Genomic DNA, 24,176 nt, shown 5'->3' with positions numbered 1-24,176 from the left:
CAGAAAAACAAGTATCTTGTATAGCCGAAGCAATGGCTTACGCTTACCCTTAGGAACGAAGGGCAGCATACATATGAGGGTTTGAGTGCATTTTGTTGGACGCAAAAGCTAATGTATGTTTGGGTTGCATGTTCAGTAGTTTAATGTGGCACAGGAAGGGAGAAAATCCTCTGTGCATGGAGCAAATGTAGGTTTGAAGTGTTTACAATTAAATACGTTTTAGCATTCCAAACCAGAGAAAAATCGTGAGATGCTCACAGAAGAGAGAGATTGAAACGACAACACTGGCAGGTAACAACAGGGTCTAGGGACAAATAACCTCAAGTTGTCTGCTCCATGCTTTCACGGCATGATGCAGCCTCTACACTACAGGCTCTCCTAAACTGTTCTTCTCTTCCTCATATTCTCTCAAGAGAATCCCTTCTTTCTCACTCATGACTTTTTTTCTGTCAGCATTCTTGACTCCTGTCCCACTTTGTCCTTCACAGAATCTTTCTCAGCTCCCCTTCCCCACATTTTCATTTCTCCTTATAGCTGCACTGTTGCTTAAAAGCAACTGAGATGTCATTCGACTGCCTCTGCCACCCTGGGATAATGTTATTGCCCAGTCCGGGCTGGACTGCAGGTGGAGATGGTGGAGGTGGTGCTATGCTGGACAACCAGGGCCATCCCAAGGACAGCAGTACTTCAAAAACTTTTTGGATCTACAAACTATTGCCAACTCTGGAATTTCTCAGCAGTTTCAACTGGAAATGGTGGAGCTTTTATTCTTCCATCAGGTTGTCCACGCTAGTTGTGAAACCTTTGCTATGGCCTCACAGATCTTCCTTAGTTCATGGACCATGACTTAGAAGTCACCACAGTTCAGGTCTTAACTTTCCTTGAGCTTTGCTTTTGCATTAAATAACAAACTGGAGCAAGTAGTGATTAACTGGAGCAACGTTCCTGATGGTTATCTGTATCACACAGAGAGTCTGACTTGAAGCTCTGAGTACTAGTTTGTACTTTTTAGGGTTTATGGCTCCAATCCAAATGAATTGAAATAGTCAGACTTGGAGATCAAGAAAATGAGAAGGATCATGGCCATTTTCCTGCATGGGGGAGGTAAAAGGACTCTAGTAAATATAGGAAAAAAATATTTTGCATAAAACAGCTAGCAAAAACCCCACCACCCCTAAAACCAACCAACCAACCAACTAATCTAAGAATTCTCTGAAATGTAATGATCAAAAGAATTTCACCATGGTGGAAACTTTCAAAAAATCACTGTTAGGTTGAAAGGTGACACCAGCTACCATTTTATAAGTCTGCAAAGGTTTAACCTGTGTCCATAAAACTCTTATTGCCCTTCTACATTTCTTACTGATTACAGAGTGAAAAGTTTGGATAAACTTTTAAAAAGGAAAGGTTGGTTGCTTGGTTTTTTTCCCAATCTGAATTTCATAGCCAGGCAAAGGAAAAAGAAGTCTTTGCATCTCACCTCTAGTGGATTATTGCAACTTTTCATCTGTTTGAGTACTTTCTGCACAGAAAGTTGTGAATATGATCACATGTAAAATGGGATGATGCTAACATGAGAGACTGAAATGATCTGATGCAGAGGGACATGGCTCACAAGGCTTCACCGTCATTGTCTTAACCTGTGGTCTGTCAAGGATACTCACTAATAATAGTCTTTCCCACAGCTCCACATCATATAAACCAGGGGTCCGCAAACTATGGCCCGTGGGCTGGATATGGCCCCCCAGGGTCCTCAATCTGGCCCCCGGTATTTACAGACCCCCCCGCCGGGGGTTGGGGGGGGAACCAAGCAGCCGCAGATGGCTGCCTGCCGCTTCATCTGCGCGCCGGCCCCCTGGTTAAAAAGTTTGAGGACCCCTGATATAAACACAACTTATTGCCCAAATAACTCACCTTAAAAAAAAAATAAATTGATGACTTCTCTTTCCAACGACTGATGTTGTCAGAGAAGATATTGCTCTGCCTTTTAGTTAAAATAGGGCAGAAAAGCAGCAATGCAAGTATCAACCACATTTTAGTTTTCTGTGCAATATAGATAATTTCTCTTTTTATTACTAATAGTAACAGAATGGTTGCTGGTACTTGTCTTTCAAAATAAGGATAACTTAAATATATTTGCACTATGTGATATGAGCACTGATGCTTACCATTTAAACCAGAAAAACTTCAGCAAAAGAGAAAGGTTAAAAGGAAAAGTACTATAATTTAAAATGTGAAAGTAGACAGAAACAGCAATCTATACTCAGGAGCCATCATAAACTTTCCTAACGGACATCAATACATGCAGAATGAGAATAGCAATGACAAAAAATTCCCAATTTTATCGTTAAACTTTTAATTCTTTCCTTAATTTCAATTTCAAACTTCTCAATTTTTATTTATTATTACAGAGCCTGACCCAGGTATATAAGCAACTGAATTCAACAACAAAAGTCCTTCCATTGATTACAAGGTTTTGGTCTGTCTGAAATAAAAATACCAATGATGCCACATGACAGAGATTAAGTTCTCTCTAAACTCAGAGTTCTATGACAAGGTAATACACATCCAAACCCAGTAAGTTGCACCAGGGGAGGTTCAGATTGGATATTAGGAAAAAAAATTCTTCACTGAAATGGTTGTAAAGCACTGGAACAGGCTGCCCAGGCAAGTTTGTTGTTGAGTCACCATCCCTGGAGGTATTCAAAAGATGTGTAGATGTGGCACTTAGGGACACAGTTTAGTGGTGGACTTGGCATTGCTGGGTTAATGTTTGGACTCAGTGATCTTAAAGGTCTTTTCCAACCTAAATGATTCTGTAATTCTGTGAGATGTAAGAAGACAATATAAACAAATCAGTCTTTTTTTCTGTAGGAAAAGTGTTGTCTTTTTATATTTGCCTAAACAAGGGAGGAAAGTGGGGCATAAGGTAGCTGAGCTCACCATAGTTGAAAACCAAAAAAGAACAGAAGTTATTTTGGGAAATACACTCTTTTTCCTCTTCATTGACAAACTGTTGAATATGAACCCTCACAAGAGGTAAAAAGGACAGCAATAATCCCTTCTTGCTGTAATACAGTAACATGTTCAGGCTAAAAACATGACTCATTCAGATAATGAATACTGGAGATGTCAAAAAACCAACATTGCAGGCATTGAAAGACTATTGATTTCTTTATGATAGTTGAAATGTCACCGAAGACCAACAAAAAAGAATGGATGTATTTGGAAACCTTTCAAATGTCATAATTTTATATTTCTTTTTCATGTAGGAACATATTTATTGGTTTTCTTATTATAGATTTTGGCTGCAAAAAAGATCTCTTGAATTTCAGTTCCCTCATCTAACAGAGAAAAATGCTTTTGTTTTTTGGTGTTTTGTGGTTTTTTTTTTAATGTGTTATAAATGTCTGCTTGTGGTTTGTGAGTCTATTTCTAGGCTGATGCATGAATTGGTAGAAAGACTGTCAAAACATGTACAAGTCCTTTAGAAGAGAAGTACACTGTGAGTTGTGACAGCCTGAATGAACTGGAGGCTATATCAGAACACGATCGAGTAGGAGCTTTATCCTAAAAGAATATCTTACCATAAGAAGTACAAAATTATTTGAAAGACACAGGACATATGCACCACCTCCCTTCCTCCACAAAAAACAACCACCCCCCTCCCTGCCCTCCCCCCCAAAAAAACCCAAACCAAACTCAGAAATTATGTGGACTGAAGCAAAATTTCACTGAAATATTTGAGACCAAAGAAACTGGGAAAACGCAACCTTCAGACACTTTCAGCATCTAACAAGGCAGCAACAGTAAACAGGGGACTATCATACTGGCAAATTAACTGTTTTTAAAGGCAGCAAAAGAGGACCTTTTTAGACTGGTAGAATTAGGCAGTTATGGTAAGGTTGCAGATACACCTAACTCTACACAAATCTACTCAGTGACATAAGAAACCTCTAGGAAGCATCATTCCTCTGATTCCCTTTGATGTAAATGCTTTAGCAAGACAAAAGCCCAGAACACTTCCATCATGCTCATATAAATACAACAAGCTCCTCCATTCCAGGCAGGGTGGTTAAATGGCTACAAGCTACAAAATCCAATTTTTTTTGCATGTGCTATTCTTTGTAACAAGCCAAATACTTAATGAAGTATGCGAAACGTAACAAAATGTAAGCAGAGAATAATAATTTACAAGACTATTTTTGTGTTTAGAAATCAATTTTCTCTATTATAAAGCAGGTGAAGTGCTGGCACCGGAAAATCTATGCATGACTTGGTTCTTATCTCACCATTAAAGGACCAGTGATGTAAACCAAACACTGCTTAACCTTCTTCTTCGTGATCCATATTTCTTACAGAAGTACGCAGAAGGGCAATATGTCTGCTAACTGCTGTCTACTCCTTCCTTATGAAAGCCAGAAGCAATATTCCCCAGTATCCTTTAAGAAGAAGCAGTGAATTTATCATATCTGTTTGTAATGCCCTTTGGGACCCTTCAGGAAGAAAGGCACAGTAAATGTAAGCTCATTATCATCATTAACTCCTTTTATACACCAGCTGAGCTCAGAAGAAACAAATGGCAGAAAAATATAAGGAAAAGAAAAAGATTAAATATATTCATCATTCCCTTACTGGTAGGTTTTGTTGGTTTGGGATTTATTTTTTTCATTCCTTGATACCTTTATTAGATAAAACTTATTATTTATTAGGAAGTCTTAAAATTAGCTTGATCATTTAACTCCATGAGATGCCACTTAAGAGTCCTAAGGAAGAATAACAAAATGGCTTGACTTGTATTTTAAGGGACATTCATCACAGCAGTGCCTAACTTATTACACTTGTTCTCATACACTCAGAAATGCCTCAGGGTTCCCACATCACACCTCACCCACATGGGTGAGAGAATGGTTTCAAGGAAAGGAAAAGCTTTCCATTTATCCTGTTTGTGTGTTTTCTGTGAAACTGTGATGGCCAGGGGAGTGGTGCTACACCTAGATTTGAATGGGAGAGGACTCAATAGTTTTAGACATTGAAAGGTTTTATTTTTCATCCAAAATAATACTCCTTAGTATTAGCTCCTTCTAAGGCAGATGTGTGTGAGCCACACCTCCAGAGCAATTTATACCACACATGTTGGACAATAATATCAAGTAACTGACCTCAGGAAGGCACTTTTTTCTCTCTATTGATGGCAAGGTCAGCCTAATTAGTACCTGCATGTAAAGCCTACCTTTTTGCTAGGTAGGTGGATTTGTGCAGCTGTGTTTTTACATATAAACAATAATTAACGATTCATATGAAAGGATGCTTTTGACACTCCAGTTTGATTCAACCCCACTCAGAAAAAGTGGTACTTGTCTCCGTTATTGCAGCTGATAGGTTTTATGCATGTATGTGATGTGTATTTCCTATTTCATTACATGTTTTTCTTTGTTGATGATTAATACAAAAAAAGACAGGGCCCCAGTCTGCAAGCACATCCCACGTACCTGGGTTCCCAAGACTTTAAAAACTGGCCCACAAGGTAAGAACTTACAGGAGCAACTGATCCACAGTCCTGATTTTAGTTCCTAAAATGGGAAGCTCTGGTAGCTTTGACTAAATTTGTGATCTTTCCATCAAATGGGTTAAGTTGGGGGAAGCAGGGTAGCTTCTCAAGTTGCTTTATGGGGAAAGTTTAAAACTTTTAAACCTGTTGGGAATAAGCTACACTAAAACTCTTAAAAATGGAAACAATTGCAATAAAGAAACATTAAGGCTACTTACGGTGAAATACTTCTTGTATCCGACTTTGGCAAGCCAAGAAGTCACCTAAATTAAGTAAAAATCTAAGAAACAAGGAGAAAGAATTGCAGAATTTATGTGACTGTACAAAGGCAAGAAACAAACCTGACTTTATCTGACTGTACAAAGGCAAATCGTACACACGTTCAAAACAGGAAAGAAATGCAGACCTGCCTCTCCAGGCATGGAAAATACCTGGAGACGCTTCTGACGCCGTTCGGCTGCGGGGTTGACGCTTCCAACACCATCTCCTCCAACGGCACCCTTCTGCCGCTTCATTTGGCATTCCACATGGGAACACCCCGCTCCCCCCAGCTGTGCCCTCTGCCCCCACAGCCAGGTGCCCCCACGGGCTCGTCTCCCACTCTGCCGCCGCCAGCGCCCCTCGTCAGCCCTCACCCTCCCTTCCCATCGCCTGGGAATCGCGCCGGGGTGCGAGACTCGCCGCACCCGGGCAAGGCGCTTCGCTCGCCCCCGGGGCCCCGCGGCCACCGGCGAGCCGAGGCTGGCAGCCGGACCGCGCCGCCGGCAGCAGCGCGGGGAGAGCCGGCGGGCGGCGGCGGGCGGCGGCGGGCGGCGGCGGGCCCCGGGCGGCGGGGGCGCCGCCAGCGGGGAAGCGGCTTTTGCCGGAGCCTGCCCGCACGGCGGGGCTGCGGGAGGGCAGGGCAGCGTGGGGCCGGGCCCGCCTGCCCCGCACCCTCCCCTCGCCCCGCCGCCCGGCTCCCCCGGCGGGCGGACAGCGGAGCGGCCCCGCAGCGCCACCGGGCGGCGCTTGCGCACTGCGGGCCGCGGCGCTGCTCGCCCGCCTCCCCGGCGCGCCCCCGGGAGCCGCGGCGGAGCCGAGCCGAGCCGGGCCGGGCCGGGCCGGGCCGCACCGGGCTGAGCGGGGCCGGAGCCGCGGGGAGCGGGAGCGGAGCCCGCCGCAGAGCAGCCCCCGCCCCTGCCTGCCCGGGCGGCAGCCGCCCCGCTGCCCCCGGTGCCCGCACAGCTCGGGAGGCGGGGGCAGCCCCGAGGGGTCGGTCCCGCGACTGTGCCCGGCCAGCGCCGGCAGAAACTTTGCTGCCCCGGCCGTTCTCGCCGCTCTCCGCCGCCGGGCGAGCGCTTAGGCGGCGCGGCGACTAATCCCGGCAAGAGTTTTGCAAAGCTCTTAAACATCCCAAGCTGCGCGCAGCAACCTGTTTTCTGCGAGGTTGCCGGAGAGGAGGTATTAGTGTTCGCAACTACCCGGAGAGGGGAGGCGTTTTCCACAGGGGACCTTTCCTCACCAATAAAGCCACCAACTGCCCGCAGCGGCGGGAGGACGTAAATAGGCAGCGCGGGGCCGGTGCGGCTGCTGGCGCGGAGGCAGCGGTCCCGGGAAAGGGCGGAGCGCCGGAGGGGGATCCTCCCGGCGCTGCACTTGCTACATTAACTCGGCGCGTCGGAGACGGAGACACAACTTTCCGAGTCTGCCCCGGGAGGCGGCGAGAAGAGCCTCCTCGCTGCTCCGCTCGCCGCGCCCCCCGCTTCCCGCGGCGAGCCCCGGCGGCAGCGGGAGCCGCGCTCGGGGGGCAGCGGCGTGGCGGCTGCCCCCGCCCCGGCGAAGCGGGCGGCCCCCGGCGGCCGAGCGGGCATGTCTCCCGCTCCCAGCCCCGCCGAGCGGGGCGGCTGCCGCCTCTGAAAGGGAGCGGGTGAGCCCCGCCGCCTCCCGGCCATGCGGCCCCTCCGCGCTCCGCTCGCCCTGCTCTGCCAGGTGCTGGGCGCCTGGGCCGCTTGCGCCCTGGCCCCCGCCGCCGCCGCCGGGCTGCCGGCGCCCCCGCAGCGCGCCAGCTCGCCGCCAGCCCCGACGCCCCTCGACGCGGGCGGGCGGGCGGCCGCGGCTCTCCCCGGGCGAGGAGCCCTCCCCCGCGGGGCCGGAGCGGCGGGGCCGGGCGGCGGCTGCGCCCCCCGCGGGGCGGCGGGGGCCGGGCGGCGGCGGGCGCGGAGCAGCGAGCGCGGGGCCGGCGCGGCGGCGGGGAGGGGCGCGGCGGGCGGCCCCCGTTGGCTGCCCCTGAACGGCTCGGCCGGCGGCGAGGGCAGCGCCGGGGGCCGCGGCAACGCCACGGGGCGCCGCGCCCGCCTCCGCAACCCGTTCTACCCGCTGACCGAGGAGTCGTACGGCGCCTACGCCGTCATGTGCCTCTCCGTGGTGATCTTCGGCATCGGCATCATGGGCAACATGGCAGTGATGTGCATCGTCTGCCACAACTACTACATGCGGAGCATCTCCAACTCTCTGCTGGCCAACCTGGCCTTCTGGGACTTCCTCATCGTCTTCTTCTGCCTGCCGCTGGTCATCTTCCAGGAGCTCACCAAGAAGTGGCTCCTAGAAGACTTCTCCTGCAAGATCGTCCCGTACATCGAGGTAATGGCGGTGTGTAATAGGGATGCGCGGGCCCCGCCGCTGCTCCGCCGCCGGCCGGAGCCACGCGCGGGGCCGCCCCGGTGCGGCGGGTTCCCGGGCGCTCCCGAGGCCGAGGCGCCCCGGCGCGGCCCCGCAGCGGCAGGGACAGGGACAGGTTGTGGCCGCGCCGGGTCCAGCGGCATCGGGATTGCCGTAGCCTCGGGCAGGGCACCTCTAGCTCTTCCTTACGCTCGCGCGAGTTCTGCCGAACTTTCCTTCCTCCCTGTGATCCTGAAGGGTGAAGGATCCCCACAGAGTTAGATTTCGGGTTTTTTTGCTTTGTTTGTCGTTTTCCTAAAGTGAAGCGAGGCGGGAAAGCGGGTGGAGGGGGTGAGTGGGGACAGGTTGCAAGAAGGCGATTGTGGAAAGAACCATCAATGGGATGTACGTGCTCATATTTTATACCTGGGCGTTCAAATCTCACATTTATTTAGCTTATCGTTAAAAAAATAATAAAAAAATATGACCCTAGCTCCATTTAAATCTCGGCTTCTTGGCAATGGTTCAGAGGCTCTGTCAAGGAAGCTGTCAGCCAGCTGGCCAGAGTCCTGCCGGCAGCGTTCAGGTTGTCCGCTTTATTTATTTACTGGAACCGAACGCTCAGGCTTGTTGGTAGGGTGGTAGCCCGTAATTCTGGCTGGCTCTGCTGTATTCCCAAAACCTTATGTTCAACATCATTCTGTAACTGAAAGCTCCGGAAATAACTGTTGATTCTCGCATCCTAAGAAGGAGATACTGGGGGGGGGAAAAAACCCCAACAAAACCCAACACCACCCCCAAAACAAAACCCAGCTTGTTATTAATACGTAGACTATCAGCTTCAACAGCACATTGGTACACAGTCATATGTAGTTAACTGTCAACTGATATTGTTAAGAAAATGTTTAGAAAGGTGTGTGACGTGTAGGCACTAAATTGTCGTTACTTCGTTTATATGTGATACACTTTATTACCAGTGGTACCTGACAAAGGGTGGAGCTGTGCTACGCTTAGATGAATTCAAGGCCAGTAGTATACCACTGCATTTGAAAAACTCAAAGCACACTTAATCGATTTGCATTTAGGAAGACTTGAAGGAGTAAGTATGTATTTGATGAGAAACTGATAGTACTAGGAGCTTTTAAAATTTCGGAATTAGGTTCTGAGGCTACTGTTTTAACCAATAAAATAAGTAGTTCTGTTTCAGTTAGAGTGTAACCATTTCAATTAAAGTAGGTAGTGTAGTTGAAGTGTTTTCAGGACTTCCCTGTAGTGATGTTTTACGCTTCCTAGCCTTTTTTTGGTGCATCCACATACAGAGTAGAAATACCTCTTCGTAATGCTGATGCTAGTTAAAGATCAGTAATTGAAATGATTTGCATGGCCACACTGTTCTTCAAAATTTGTTGGTTATGCTGCACAGGTTCGGGCACTAAAGAGTTTGTCAAACTGAAAGTACTTGAGCTGAAATTAAAAAATGTAATCCCAAAAAAACATTCAGCTGCTGCTGTCCCCCCTTTATACTTTAATAACACCTTTTTTTTTTCTTTTTTTTTTTCTTTGAAGTTCTGTGGGTGTCTAGAGTTGAAGTCTTATTCAAGAACTGGTACCGATCCAGTTGTGATGGACCGGTGGTATGGTGCCCATCTTAGGCTTAATTATTACTGAGGTCTGAAAGTTAAACGTCCTCCTTGTCCCTGAGGAAATTTAATGAACTTTTTTCTAAGGTACAGATCAAAAAAGATACAACCTTGGGGTTCTGTGTTGCTCCCAGAATTGTGTATCTTTCATTCACTAGTTGTTAAATATAATACTTACGTATGTCAAGTATATTCATCACCCTGGGAGCAGTAAGTAAAAGGCTGGATTTCTCCCTCAGTAAACTGTAGCCATGAGTGGCAGATACTGAACACCACTAGCGGATTGTGGCTCTCCACAGCTTGCCTTGAGCTCGGCAAGAAGGACATTGTCCTGCAAATCAGGATTTGACCCTGCTGAGATGGAGAAGGCAGTTAGAGCAAAGGTTTGCTGCTTCCCAAGTGTTGTTCTAACCTCTCGGGCATTAACAGTGATGCGGACACTACCAGGAGCAATGCAGATGTGGAGCATGTCATGAAATCTGCCCTGTGAGCAGCTGCTGCTTCATGCTCTGTCGAGGACTGTTCACAGCAGTGTACTCACCTGACAGGTGAACAACACCATCTTCTCCCTTGTGGTTACACCTGGGCAGACTCATTCCCTTCTCACATAGTGGGAGAAGGATGAAGCCGCCTTAGCTCCTTGAGAGGAACTCTGTAAACAGCTATCTTCAGGAGAGGTTTATGGATCTTTGTGGAATACAAATAGAAGCATCTTCCCAAAAATGGACAAGCTTTAAGGTGTTATCTGTGTTTTCTGTAAGTTAGCTCAGCATTTTGTTAAGTGCCTATCTGTTCCATACTTTACATCTCTGTTTCTTGTGTGCCAGTTCTCCTTAATTAGTGTTTAGGGAGCTAGGTGACTCACCCAGAGGTGGGAAATACCTCACTTTCAAGCATCAAAGACCCTTATTGGGCTGAGCCCTCTGTCATACCAGCTTGTACTTTCAGAACTAGAGAACAGGGGATGTCTGATTATCCAGAGCAAGTGATACAGTGATCACAGCATTTTAACATAGCCTAAGCGTGCTCTGTATTGTGTTTGAAGGTTTCAAGTGATCCCAGTGAGGAACCTTGAGTTTTCTCAGTTTAGCCTCTGTTGGCCAATTGGTCTTTGTTCGTGCTGTTTAGTGGATATTGTGCAGAATTTCAACATAGCATCTATTGCCAGTGATAACACATATGCACACAGTCAGGGGAAAATGTTTTGTGGTATCTTGAAGCACATTTGTATAGGTAAATGTTGAGCTTCCAGCTGTGGAAGGTCTCTACAGCATTTAATTTAAAGGGCAGTTTTCTCATACGTAGTAAAGATCTGCTGTGACCAAGTACATTAAGCAGTCATTTCAGCCATATATTGTCTCACAACTTGGTCAGTTCTTACCTACCTTTTAAAACTATGTCATGGCGATGCTTGCGTAAGGAATGCTGTGCACATGACTGAGGCAGAAAGTGAGTAAATTAATTCTTCGGTGCTTCTCACGAGGTCTCTAGGTGATGAGAGGAAAACTGCTAGAGAAAAAAGCTAGAAAGAAGAATGGTTAGTAGAAGCAGATTATCTTCACCAAGAACTTTACTTGACCCTAATGATGGCACTATCCTGGAGGAGTGGTTTTGAATGCACTGAGAGGGAATCAAGAAGGGAATTGGAACAACTGGGACAGATACTCTGCCCATAAGTATGTGTGGAGATGCACTTTTAATCCACTGCTCAACAGTTCCTAAAATTTTGCCTGATTTTGCCTAAAATTTTTCTTTAGGCATGCATGTCTGAAGTGTTTACCTGCACACTTTGTTTATGTTGTCTTCAATATACTTTTCTCAGTATTGCTCAGAATCAGGAGATACAGGGTAAATGGCAGTACAGAGATAATGGCTTTGGCCAATTCCTGTTCCACAAGCCCTGCTGATCGTGGAACCCTTTTTCTGTGTAAGTACACACAGTCTTTTCAGCAACAGGACTGCAGGGTGAGGGGAAAACAAAAAAAGGAGTACAAACCAATATAATTCAGGTTCCCTGACTTACAGATTTATGCTAGGTCTTAATAGAAAGAAGTGTGGATGTAGACAAAATCAGTAGTTTTACTGTGCTTCTAAATATTTCACAGCTGTACAGCTGTGAAATGTAACAGTCCTGTGAAGTAGCATCTTTATTTTTATTTTAATGCTTGAAGGCAGTAGTGAAGAGGTTAGTAAGTTGTTAAAGGCGCAGAGCAGCTTGCTGCAGATGACAAATGGATTGTGCTAACTAAGACTAGAAGCTATCTTTTGGGCTTTAAAAGGAAGCTTTCTTGAGTTGTGCGCATTCTGTTCTTGGAGGTTATGATAGAAGCTTGGTGAGTTTGAGGGGGTTTGTTGGAAGTAGACATCACTTTCTATGCCAGCAGATTGAGACGAGCTACTTATAGTGGAGTAAGGATTTAGAATCGGGAAACAGTCTAGAATGAGGGTTTGCAGAGGCTGCTGTGCTTCCTGTGCAGTCCAGCACAGGTCAAGAGGTTGCCAAGGTCAGTGATGATACTCGGCCGTGCACTTAGCGCTAATAAACATGAGCCCTCCCTCTGCCTTTCTCATACCCCCACGACAAAGAGAAAGACCAGGTTTGCGGTGTCCTCACCTGGACCATGTTGTGCATACACTGGCTTGGCTCTAGAGCAGGCTGACAGTGAAAGCCTCCAACATCTGATGCCCAGTCCCTGCTTGTGCTTTTGGCAATCAATTTGTGGCATCACTCCTGTTTCTGGTGGGTAACTTCCAGCTTGGATAGCGATCACAATCAGTATTCTTAGTGGAAAACATAAGGATTGATTTGTCCTGGAATACAAATTACTATCTTTCACAGGAGCTGGTGCTCCAGGGCAATTCGAGGTGAGGCTTTTTTCCCCCTTTCTGTCTTTTAGTTGGTAGAGGCAAGTGAGAGGCACAAAGCGGAGAAAGTGGCCATTCCCTGCCTGTTCCAAAGCTGTCAGAAGAGAGGCTTATTTTAGGTTTCACTTTAAGGAGGCAAATACATTTTTTATGGGAGTTTATAAAAGCTGTGTATTATCTGCCTTTTCTGTGTCTTTTGTTGTGTGGCATCTTCTTCATGTCTCTTCTTTGACTCTACTCAGAGCTACACTCCTGAATCTCCAGTAAGACCTCTGGGTCATAGGCAGAGATCCTCAGAGAGGCTCGCAGTTTCAAAGCTTCACACTGAGAGTTTTCTAGGGCAGTGGCTACATGTGTCTTTTACTGAGCAGAATATCTTCAGTGCTTATCACACAATAAATAATTACTTAAAGAAAGAAGTGTTAATATAGCTCTGCCCTTTAGGTGTTAACAGCGTGATGATAGTAGCTGCCGTGTTGGCTGTTCTGTCAATCTTTCTTTCCTCAGCAAACCTTGTCCTTAGGGGCTTATAAGTTGTCCATAAAAATTTACTTTTGGCTTAAACTTTGCGTGTGGAGTTTCATCATGGAAATGAATTTGTGTCAGACAAGGTTTAAAATCGGGTCAGTAATATTTGAGTTACATATGTGTGGAGAGAAAAAGGCAGCATCTGCTGTCCCAGCACCGTAGACTGTCCTCTGAGCACTGGGATGTCATTTCTCCGTATGACAGGGGTTTTCCTGCAGAGGAGGAAGAAGCTGTTTTTTAGCAGCCGGTGCATGTTGTTAATATTAAGAATTAGTGCAGGATTCCCTTGTGCAGTATGATGAGAATTTAATCCTCGGTAGAGAATGGCACTCATTTCTTTATTAAAAAAAAAAAAAAAAGTAAATTAAATTTACTTATATGGTAGCTTGTCAGGTTGTAAACAGGAAGATGAACAAAAATTAACTCCCTTTGTGCTTTGCAATTTTTCCAGCCCTCTGGATAAGCATGTGGTGTACTAATGAGTATTTCCAGTGCCGTGATGTTCTGGTTTGCTTTCACTTCCAACAGAATTCAAGACCAGCTCTTGGAAGTGGATTCTGATTCCAAACACTATTACTCTTAGGATATGCAGATGGATAAGAAATGTACGAAGCACGTGCTCTATGTCTTCCTGCTATGAGTGTTGATAGTACTACAAAGGAAACAACCGTATTGTACTCATTGTTCCATGTATGTAGGACATCTCCATCATAGTCATTTCCAGAACTACCATCTTGTCCTTTAGATAATTAAGGTGACGTAGATTCTTGTCCAGAATGCTTAAACTAATTACTAATGTCAGAGGGGTACCCTGGCCCCAGTACTCCTTAGCTACAGAATTACATCTGCCGCACCACAGTAGGGTTTTGATGGAGTTTTAACTTTAACCCTTACGTATTTTAAAGCATAAAGTCATTGATGTGTAATAGCACTTCATATAAGAAATATAGAGGTGTTGTATTTATTTATTTATAGTAATTACTGTCATTCTTGGGGTTTGGTTTGGTTTTTTGGTTTGGTTGTGTTTTTTTTTTTAATTGAAAGAACAGAAACCAGAAATCTAGATAAACAATTAAATACTTGTTTGCAATGGGATGACCTTTTATTTTATGGTAGTCCAGTCTTATTACTGGACTCTGTAATGCAAGTTTAGAGTAGCACAAAAAAAGTATTGCAGTCTGTACTAACTTTGTTTATCTTAGCCAAAACTGACAAGTCTGTAAGAGCCACCCATGATATGTTGCATTAATGTGCTCTAAAGCTATCAAGTTTGATGTGAATATGGACTAGCCATAATGAGATGGTAGACTCAAATGGCTTGTGGGGAAAAAAATTAGTTGTTTATAAGATATACCAGAAATGGATATAAAGAGTCTACAGGGTGTCACTGGCAGTTCAGATACGGCTTGGCTAGTAGTAGTGAACCTTTTCTGCAGTTCAGCTTTCTTGTCACAACAGGAAAATGTTTCAAATCCCCATCCTGCCTTGTAACGAAAGAGTGCCATGTAGTTTAAGAAACACTGTGTTACAAACATAAAATATATTGTCTTAGAAAATCCAGCTTCAGCTGGTAGAAGCAGCCACTTCTTACAACTCCTTTATTTTATCTGGTTCCATATAGAATCAGTCTACATTGTTTCCTCTCCTTTCTCCATCAGAAGGCATGCTCGAGAACATGATGCCTGAGATGGTGAATGGTCACTCTCATTTCCAGCCTTGAGTTGCTCATGGCTGGTTGATTCCCATTCTGTTATATTCACTGTCCTTCAGCTTACGTAACTTTTGTATCTCAAGATAGATTTATTTGTAGATAGCAGCAATATCACTTCTTGGTCTTCACCTGATGGGACCGAGTGACCCAATCTCTCTTTTATATTTGCTCACAGAATTTGGTCCTTGTTGACTTTTTCACCCAAGTCACCTTTTCTGATCTCGTTTCTGGTTTTGTTTTCATTACCTTTGTCTAGTCAAACAGATATTGGTAAGAGAGAATTCACAGTCTTATTTCCACTGGCATTGCTTACTGTACTACATCTACACTGCTTCCCTGGTCAGCCAGCGGCTCTGCTCCTAGAGGCCAGGGCCAAGAGCTGTGGGACCGCAGCCAGGAGGAGAAGCAGGACAGGCCAGGGAAGGCCTGGGAACATCTCGGTAATTGTTAAAGCTCATGAAAGGGGAATTGGTATGTTGGAGGGACAGCGAGGAGAACTGATGCAATTAAGCTGAGCATTTCATGAGTTTACTGTTGTTCTCTCTGCCCTCAGTTCCCCAAATGAATTTCGACACAGTTGACTAACAGCTGGTGAGCTCATGACCAAAGGTTTATGCAGTGTCTCGAAGGAGCATCACAGTACCCACTAACATCCCTGTCAATGCTTTTAAAGGAGCAAATGTATTAAGAGACTCCCTTGTAACAATAATGTCTTCTTTTCTGCCTGTGTGCTGTAGCTGGTGATGCCTTCAGCGGTGGCTCCGTGCCCAAAGCGTGTGAGCACCTCCCCAAAGCAGGGGTTACTGCACCACCTCCTCAAAGCAAATTGGTGGTCATTTGGTTAGACACTTGGGGACTTTTCTGGTATCATCTGGTAAGAGAAAGATGTAAACTGGTGTCATCCTGAATGTCTAGAGACTGAAGGAGAATCTTCATAGGGACCATATGGAAATAAATTGGACAACTAAGCCATGATCAAAAACTACTCAGGCTGACTTGCCCTTGTCTTGCTTCATTTCCTGCCAGGTTGTTGGAATTAAGACTGCAACAGCATATCAGCATATCAGAAACTCAGCTGTTAAAGAAGAGCACCATTAAACTCCATGCAGCTTCACACCGCTTTAGGATTTGTTAATTTGTCCTTTACCTACTCCCCATCAAATTAATTGCCTACATTCTGTTGTTATTTCAGGGCAGTGTAACAGATTAAAAAGGAAACTTTTCTGGCTTCTTTCACATTTTCAGCTTAGCCCTAATTATTAGTATGAGTGGTATGAAGAAACACCCCTAAACTGAAATTGTGTGAACATGCAGAATGCATGCCGCAGTTCTTGCCCACATAGGTTGCGAGCAGCACCCATTGATTTTTGCTGGCAATTACTCATAGTCTGCAGTGTGGGGTAAGTAACCCTTATATTGCTATACTGCCTTTAAGCAAGTCAGCTGGGTGAATCCCTGTTCATCTGCTTAGGAGTGTGTGTTTGTTTTTTGCAAGCTTTTCCATGGCATCACTAACTCCGTTAATCTACAGAAAATAGGAAACGGTTGCCTGTTCCAGGGGAACACTGGCTTTGTTCAGCTTGTTTCAGCAGTAAATCCACGGGAGAGTTTTCAAAGCCGACTTCCACTGTTCTTGGTTGTTTCCTCTTGCTCTATTTCACTGTCTTAAACCTCCAAGCTGTTGGTCAATTAATGTGACAGGAACCCCGCAGGTTATGTTTGTTCACGGTGGGGATGTCTTCTTTCATTAGTCCAGCCTTAACAGCTGCAGAGTTTTAATGCCTTAGCCACTGTATAACAGCCCGTTTGCAACGAAATGCTAAAGCAATGAAAGCGTGTGCATTGGGGGCGGGGGGAGAGGCTCAAATAAGAGCTGAGGGAAAATGTTAATATACAAACCCTCAGATTTTCTTCTGTTCTGCTGATTTTATGTTCTAATCTCTATTCATTCCTGAATCTCAATTATTTCCCTGTGTCCTCACCCTTTTGTTATTCATGGTGCATGTTCTGGCTAAAGGTTTTGCTGTCACTCTAAGGAATTTGAAGACTGCACACACACGTTTAAATGTTTTGGAAACAAAGTCACTAGTCTTGAGTTTAAAAATCGGACTTTTAAGCAGTGGTACATGAAAATTATCTTTCATTAGCTAAGTTTAAAACTGTTCATTAAAATTTAACTGTAATTTTTCTTTAATTTTTATTTTTCGCTGTATTTACCAAGCTTTCTCTGATTCTTTTCAGACAGTTTTTAACTTCCTAAATCAATAGGTTTGTCTATTAAAAATGTTTATGGTACTCCATTGTCATCAATAAATATTCCTGCAAGTTGATTAGTAAGAGATTGCATCTTACTCATGCCATCTTTTAGGAAGCTGCTTCAAAGAATTCTCCAACTAAGCCAATGTCTGGCAGTTCTAATCCCAAGTGCCTAATAGTTTTCAGTGATACTCAATTTTAGTAATCTGATATGGCCATTAAATATTGAAGGCCAAAATGAATTATATGTTGATATAATTGTGATAACTGTATTGTCTATCTTTGCAGAACTTCTTACAGGAGATGCATAAACAGGAATATTTCAAAATTATGGTGGAAATCAGAATTATTTTTTTAAATCTACCTATATGACATTGAAATATATTACTGCACATCAAATTTGGCTAAGCAAAATTATAGTGAACTGCCTAATATTACCCTTGATTTCCCCGTTAATTGCACAGACATGTGGTTTAGTCATGATAAAAGTAACCATCCTTTACATTTATCGGGAATATTATTTAACAGTTTCTTTTCTTTTGCATCAACACATTTTCAGCATAACACAAGCATGCAAACCCCTGAAAATAAATGAATTAGAATGAAACAGGGCACCTAATCTTTCTTCAGTTGAAGTTAATGGGAGTTCTGGTTTGTATTTGAACCGAAGTTGAATTTGATGGAAATAAGATTAGGCCAAAATGCATATAGTGTTCTGCAAATTTATTTTTAGGAAATTTAGTTATAAACAGGATAAAATTATAGGAAATTATATTTCATGACAGTATGAGGTTTCTGTTCATGCATAGAATGATGGTTATTAAAGATAGAAAACATATGCATTGCTCTGTACTTGCTCCTTACAGTATATAATTGAGGACTGTCCAATCCATCTTTAAATCATTTAAACAATGAAACTTCTGTCATTTCTTCTGGCCTTCAGTACACTCTCCCACAGGATGTTTCTTATGAAATTAAGCCTAGATTTTCCAGTGATTTTTTTTCTGAATGAAATGTAGAAGATAGATTATTAAAGCCTAACTGTTACAGTGAAGATAGGTTTTGCACAGGCTCTGGAAGCCTGAAGATTTCAGATACAGTCTCTTTAAACTCACAGTACAGGATGACTTTATGTGTGTACACACCATCAAAATTTCACTTAAAAACCTCAGTCCACAAAAAAAGTTGTTGGACCCTACTCCATTCAGTAAATGTCTAACCTGCAGGGTTCCTGGGTTTTGTAGATATGGAAGGTTTTGATGTTATGATTGCCTGCATGTTTGATGAACATGTCATGTGGGCATAAATTCATACTTCTGCTGGAGGAAGACTCTCCCCTCTCTCCTCTCTTGACTTAAATTCCAACCCTTGTGGTGGAACTGATATTTCTGAAAAAGACCCCTTAGAAAAATGGTGGGGAGGAAGTGGGTTAGTCCAGTTCCTCAAATTTTTTTTCCACTCAGTGTTGCACAGAAGTTTGCATGGGCATCCAGGAGAGGATGGCACCAAGCTGAAATAAGTATTTGTAGGCAGGATAAGATCTACTCTTTTGGGATACATGCTGGATAACAGCTCTGCAAACACTGGAAGCTAAGTTCTGTCGCTGATGTTTTTTTTGAGGGTGCTTTACTGTCTTCTAGACTAATGCCCCTAAACTAGGTTGTCCTTTGCCTTTGTCAGTCAAGGGGCTAGACTTGGCTGGTGTTTTAGAGTACAACTTGAGCTGTCCTTAACTATGAAAGAGTATAAGCCTCTTCCAAAGAACAGCTCAATGGTAAGAGCCTTCATCCAATATACAATAAATTAATTCCCTTAATTCTCTCTTCAGCTTGAGTGAGTCCAGGCCTTCATCTTCCTTCTCTGAGAAAACTGCCATCAACAGGGGACTAGGGGACTTTTGAAGGAGATTAAGTTTTCCCACTCTCCGCTGAATAATGGACCGTACCCTTGTAGCTGTCCTTTCCCCTCCCCCCTCCTTTTTCCTACCCCAACCCTATGCTGGCACCTGTGTTCATTTACGTTCCCTTTTCTCCTTCCCAGGTAGCCTCTCTGGGAGTCACCACGTTCACACTGTGTGCCCTCTGCATCGACCGATTTCGTGCCGCCACCAACGTGCAGATGTATTACGAGATGATCGAAAACTGCACCTCGACGACTGCCAAGCTGGCTGTCATCTGGGTGGGCGCGCTGCTGCTGGCCCTGCCGGAGGTGGTGCTGCGCCAGCTGGCACGGGAGGACCCCGAGTACAGTGGCAGCCCGCCGGGAGAGCGCTGCGTGGTGAAGATCTCCACCGCGCTGCCTGACACCATCTACGTGTTAGCTCTCACTTACGACGGGGCAAGACTCTGGTGGTACTTTGGCTGCTATTTTTGTTTGCCTACTCTTTTCACTATTACCTGCTCCCTGGTAACCGCGAGGAAAATCAGGAGGGCGGAAAAGGCTTGCACAAGGGGGAACAAGCGACAAATTCAGCTGGAAAGTCAGATGAACTGCACAGTGGTGGCTTTGACCATTTTATATGGGTTTTGCATCATTCCTGAAAACATTTGCAACATTGTGACTGCCTACATGTCCACAGGGGTCTCTCGGCAGACTATGGACCTCCTCCATCTCATTAGTCAATTCCTTTTGTTTTTTAAGTCCTGTGTTACCCCAGTTCTCCTTTTCTGTCTCTGTAAACCTTTCAGCCGGGCCTTTATGGAGTGTTGCTGTTGCTGCTGTGATGAATGCATCCAGAAGTCTTCAACAGTGACAAGTGATGACAATGACAATGAGTACACCACAGAACTGGAGCTCTCCCCTTTCAGTACCATCCGTCGTGAAATGTCCACTTTTGCCTCCGTTGGGACTCACTGTTAGTTGACCTTAGGACTTTATTTCTTGTATCTTTTTCCTTTTTCTTCTTCTGTTGGTTTTTTTGTTGTTTTTTTTTTTAATTCATATTTTTCTTGAAGCAAAATGCAAAAAAAAAATTATTGAAAGTTATTATTGAAAACTACTCTGGAAGCCAATCTGTCTATTAACAGTCATGCTTTGGAAAATAGTTTGTTTATTAAAATGAAAGGTCGAGAGAGAAGGAGAGCCAGCACTAGGTTTTAAATCATGATATTTTGCATGGTGCTAGGACTTTATTGTTTGGGGAGGAAAATCCATATCAATCCACTTTATTTAATTACATAGGATTTTTTTTTATAATCGCTGTAAAATGATTATATAGACATTGTCGATTTTGCAAGGTGTTTCATGTAAAAGATGTGGTGGAAAGTATTTGAAGGTAGCTTTAATCCAATTTCTGTACAACCATTGCGAGAGGGCTTGGACTTCAGAAAATTTATAAAGTAGCATAAAAAGAAATGAGGTTTTATTCTTTAACTTCATTGTCAATCTGCATTTAACAAGGATGCCTATAGATAATACTAAATTCCTTCAATAAGTAAAAAAATCTTGGCATAAAATAATTTAAATGGCCATATTTAATTTACCTTTTGTGTACTTACCCTTGGAAGCTATAATTACAATGTTTAGGGAAGATGGTTATAATGGTATTAGATTTACACAAGTATGTTTTTTTAATGTGTATTACAAAGGTTCAATGTGCCTCATTGAAAATTTCCTTCTTAACCTGCAGGTGCACAAAACCTGAGTGATTTTGTACTACTTATGAAGAAAGATTTGCTTTCTCACTAGATTTTGTCTTCTGTGGTTTCAACATCAAGTTTATTTCCAACTTGTTATTGGTTTTACATTAAGATTATGTCCTCAGTGTCTGTGTATATAGCTCCAACTGGCTTCAGTGAGAGTCCCATTGCAGAGGAAGGCATTCTTTTGCCAGAGGTTTGCTGACAATAAATGTGAGGGACTGAAACATGTGGAGAGTGGATTCCTTCTTTTTATAAAGGGTATAAACACACTTGGACGCTTGGGGCTTGACCCAGAGCCTGTTGCAGTCAATGGAAAGCTTTCCATTAATTTCAGAGGGCTTTGGATCAGACTGGCATCTCCTATTTATTCTGGGATATGTAGCATGAATATTAATCAGGGGGGCTCTGTGTACCGATAATAAATCATGTTGCTCTCACAGAGACTGCTATTCAGTAGCAGCTCACAGCTCTGAAGCTGTTTTTGAGAACCATGGTGTGTTTTACTGATGGCTTCTTGCTGTCCGCAGAGTTATTAAAATGAGGGTACGTCAACACTGCCAGCAAAGTGCAATATAGTGAAACCTAAAGTTGTTGTAAGCAAGCCAGGCTGGAGACTGGAAAGTGCCTATCTGTACCAGCAGAGCTTATTTGCCCTACTTCTTGGCTGAAGCAGACAGGCTGTTCTTGGCAGGCAAGCTGGCTCGTATTTACGCTGGGCAGCAAGCTGAAGTGTAGACACATGCTAAGGAACTGAATTTGTTATAATTAGCTTATATTTTAATACCAATTAAATAAATAATACAATTGCGCTAGTATGTGCAGTAGTAGAATCACATGCATTTGTCCTTGGAAATTAACAGTGATTGTAACTGATGTAGTCTTACTTCCCAATACCTGCCTCTAAATATGTTAAAGAACTTTCTGTAACTTCTGGAAAGGAATCAATTTTTTATTTGTAGATTCTGGACTTGATATGTTTAATCTTTGTATCTGGTTGGGCAAGCAGTATTTCTTTTTCTTCACCATTTTAACCTATAACAATTTCAACTGAGAGGTAGTTGAAATTAAAGAATCTGAATTTGAATCTATATGCACTTGAGTTCTTTTTCTGACTTTTGATTTAGACATTGAGCCCTAGCAAAGCAATCTGCTTTAAGCACAGGCCTAAATTTAAATATTTGTTTCTGTTTAGAACTTGCTAAATTACCTAAGCTTTAAAAATCTTTTTGTAGCATAGTCTGTCACTTCTGAAGGTGGGGGAACTGTCCTTTCCTTATAAACCCTTCACTGACTTCACGTTGCTTGATTACATTCAATAAACTACGAAAGGGATTGAAAAGAAAAGATGAAAACAAAATCTCCTTACTGTGATGCCTGTGTCTCCTCAAATACATATTCCCATCTCTGCATTTTGATTTGTGCTATGTCTTCTAGGTGCCAATATTTATAAAGAATGGGAATAAAACCTCCTTTTTTTGTTCCTTGCTGAATTGTTTCTCTCAGCTGCCCTTTCAGTCACAGCATGAACAATGGCTCAAGGATCTGAGAAATAACAGCAGAATGGGAGGAAGCACCTTTTTTTTTTTTTAAAAAAAAAAAAAGGAAACGGAGAAATTACTTGGGAACATTAAATGATTGCATTTTGCTAATTTAGGTGCAAGACTGCACCGGAGCAGGAAAAGTCCCCCTTGCCTTTGGTGTTAGGTGCTTCCAGCTCTCCAGGCTGCTGTGGGCATGTGTAAGCTCTGCTAAGGACTGCTGCTCGCTCTCAGGTTATACACTCTGCGTCCCAGAGTGGTGCAGTTTACTTCTCCATTGAAACATTTCCACAATGTATATATTGTAATCCTATGGAGGGGATGGGTGGGGGTGTGAATCAGCAAGAAGGAGATTTAAGAAGTCATTGGAGAAGGTAGAATTTGAAGATCAATAATGCTGTGTTTGGAAACACATTCTCCTGCTTGTGTGGTGGAGTGTTCTCCAGCCTTGTATTCAGTGGGGCTTCTCTGTACCGTATGTAACCTTGCCTTTTCTGCTGCTGAAAGAGCATTTTTCACAGCTATTTCGCCCCCCTGCCTTGGACTTCCATAGCAATTGGACATGCAAGACACCCTTTTATTCTAATTTGTTCTCTAAATTGGTTAAACTAATCCCATGTTAGCAGGTTTGCATGGTCGCAGCCATTCTGATGCAGGCGTGGCTTGTTAATGCATGGAAGTCTCATGATAAATGATTCCTTTTGTTAAAGATGGGGTACTGCACTGCTTTTCTTCCTACTTCTGGGACTGATGCTCTGAACTCTTGAAATTTTCCTGGTGTTTGCTTTCCTTACTTTCTTAATATTTTTAGAAGTGATTTCTGACTCTTATGGATCCGGTTCTGTAAGTCATCTGTTTGTTAACAAGAGGGCATTTAATGGACTGATGACTGAAGATTTGGAAATTATGATGGCAAAAATTTATTTCTTTCACATAAAACAGAGAAACATGCAGAGCATGGTGATCAACATAAAAGAAGAGTAATGGAATGGAGAATCAGATTGTGAGGTAGGAAAGCCTTATACCTGTCACGTATGTACACCTTTAATGCACTAACAGTTATCATCCCCTCCCTGATCCTGTTAAGAAATTAAAACCCACAAAACTCTAGTATGAGTTCAAATATCTCCAATGAGATCATGTTTCATGACCTGTATCAAAAATATGATCCTTGTGTAGACCGAAGTACAGATGGTAAATTACTGAAAAATATTGCTGAATTAGAAGAAATCTTGTACTTTACCCCATCCAAGATAAATTCCTGCATCCAACCTTAAATAACTCCTGGTTTTAAATGACCTCAGAGATTTGCTCATTTTTTGCTCCTGTTTTGTCATTGGGACCCAAATGTAAACTCCCACAGCCGCTGCTGCAGCGGCTCTGGCAATGGCTCCTCAAAATGTAGCGGTTTCCAAACGGACTGTACTACATCTCTTCATAAGATATTGCGTGATGTTAGGCTGCGTGGTGAGGCTGTCATGTTGCGCTCATGGCACTCGGAGGCAAACTAGATTCCATGAAATGTTGAGTTGCTATTGAAACTTTGAACAGCCTCTCTAAAAATCATGAAACAAGAGTAACCAAAACCTCTCCTAGGATCTGTGAGCCATTGCTTAGGCACAGTACAGATACATGCAAGCTGCCCTGTGAGTGCCTAACTGCTGTTGATGTTCTCAGATACATCACTGAGTTGCTTCTGGGCTTTTTTGGCCAGGTGACATTAACAAAACTCCCCAAACTCTTAAATCATCCCCTGCTTACTGTGTCAGAATTAAGACTGAGGGCAATACCTGCTCAAATTAGTCTGTC

At 43.7% G+C, this 24,176-nt stretch overlaps 2 protein-coding genes across 6 annotated transcripts in view; one reads left to right on the top strand and one right to left on the bottom strand.

Moving 5' to 3' along the window:
* LOC121089329 (translation initiation factor IF-2-like) overlaps positions 1–6,942 on the bottom strand; it is a 38,893-nt gene extending 31,951 nt beyond the window's left edge. For 3 of the 5 annotated variants that reach the window (XM_040596489.1, XM_040596487.1, XM_040596490.1), the window contains exon 1: positions 5,983–6,942. In XM_040596489.1, coding sequence (XP_040452423.1) covers positions 5,983–6,942 — 960 coding nt within the window. Of the gene's footprint in view, positions 1–2,739; positions 2,825–5,769; positions 5,832–5,982 lie in introns of those variants that run through there. The other 2 variants (XM_040596492.1, XM_040596491.1) reach the window with 2 other exon arrangements.
* On the top strand, positions 6,688–22,319 carry GPR37 (G protein-coupled receptor 37). The gene is made up of 2 exons (XM_040596486.1): positions 6,688–8,170; positions 19,229–22,319. The coding sequence occupies exons 1-2, from the start codon at positions 7,481–7,483 to the stop codon at positions 20,045–20,047; spliced, it is 1,509 nt and encodes a 502-aa protein (XP_040452420.1). The 5' UTR covers positions 6,688–7,480; the 3' UTR covers positions 20,048–22,319.
* Positions 22,320–24,176: the final 1,857 nt, after the last annotated feature.

Source organism: Falco naumanni, chromosome 5, assembly GCF_017639655.2.
Source record: "Falco naumanni isolate bFalNau1 chromosome 5, bFalNau1.pat, whole genome shotgun sequence".
In the NCBI taxonomy this organism is placed as follows: domain Eukaryota; kingdom Metazoa; phylum Chordata; class Aves; order Falconiformes; family Falconidae; genus Falco; species Falco naumanni.
This window is presented reverse-complemented; position numbering and strand designations above follow the sequence as displayed.

Coding starts and splice junctions, on each gene's coding strand:
- GPR37 (XM_040596486.1), top strand. CDS start 7,481: ATGCGGCCCCTCCGCGCTCCGCTCGCCCTGCTCTGCCAGGTGCTGGGC. Junction 8,171..19,228: donor AGATCGTCCCGTACATCGAG/GTAATGGCGGTG, acceptor TCTCCTTCCCAG/GTAGCCTCTCTGGGAGTCAC.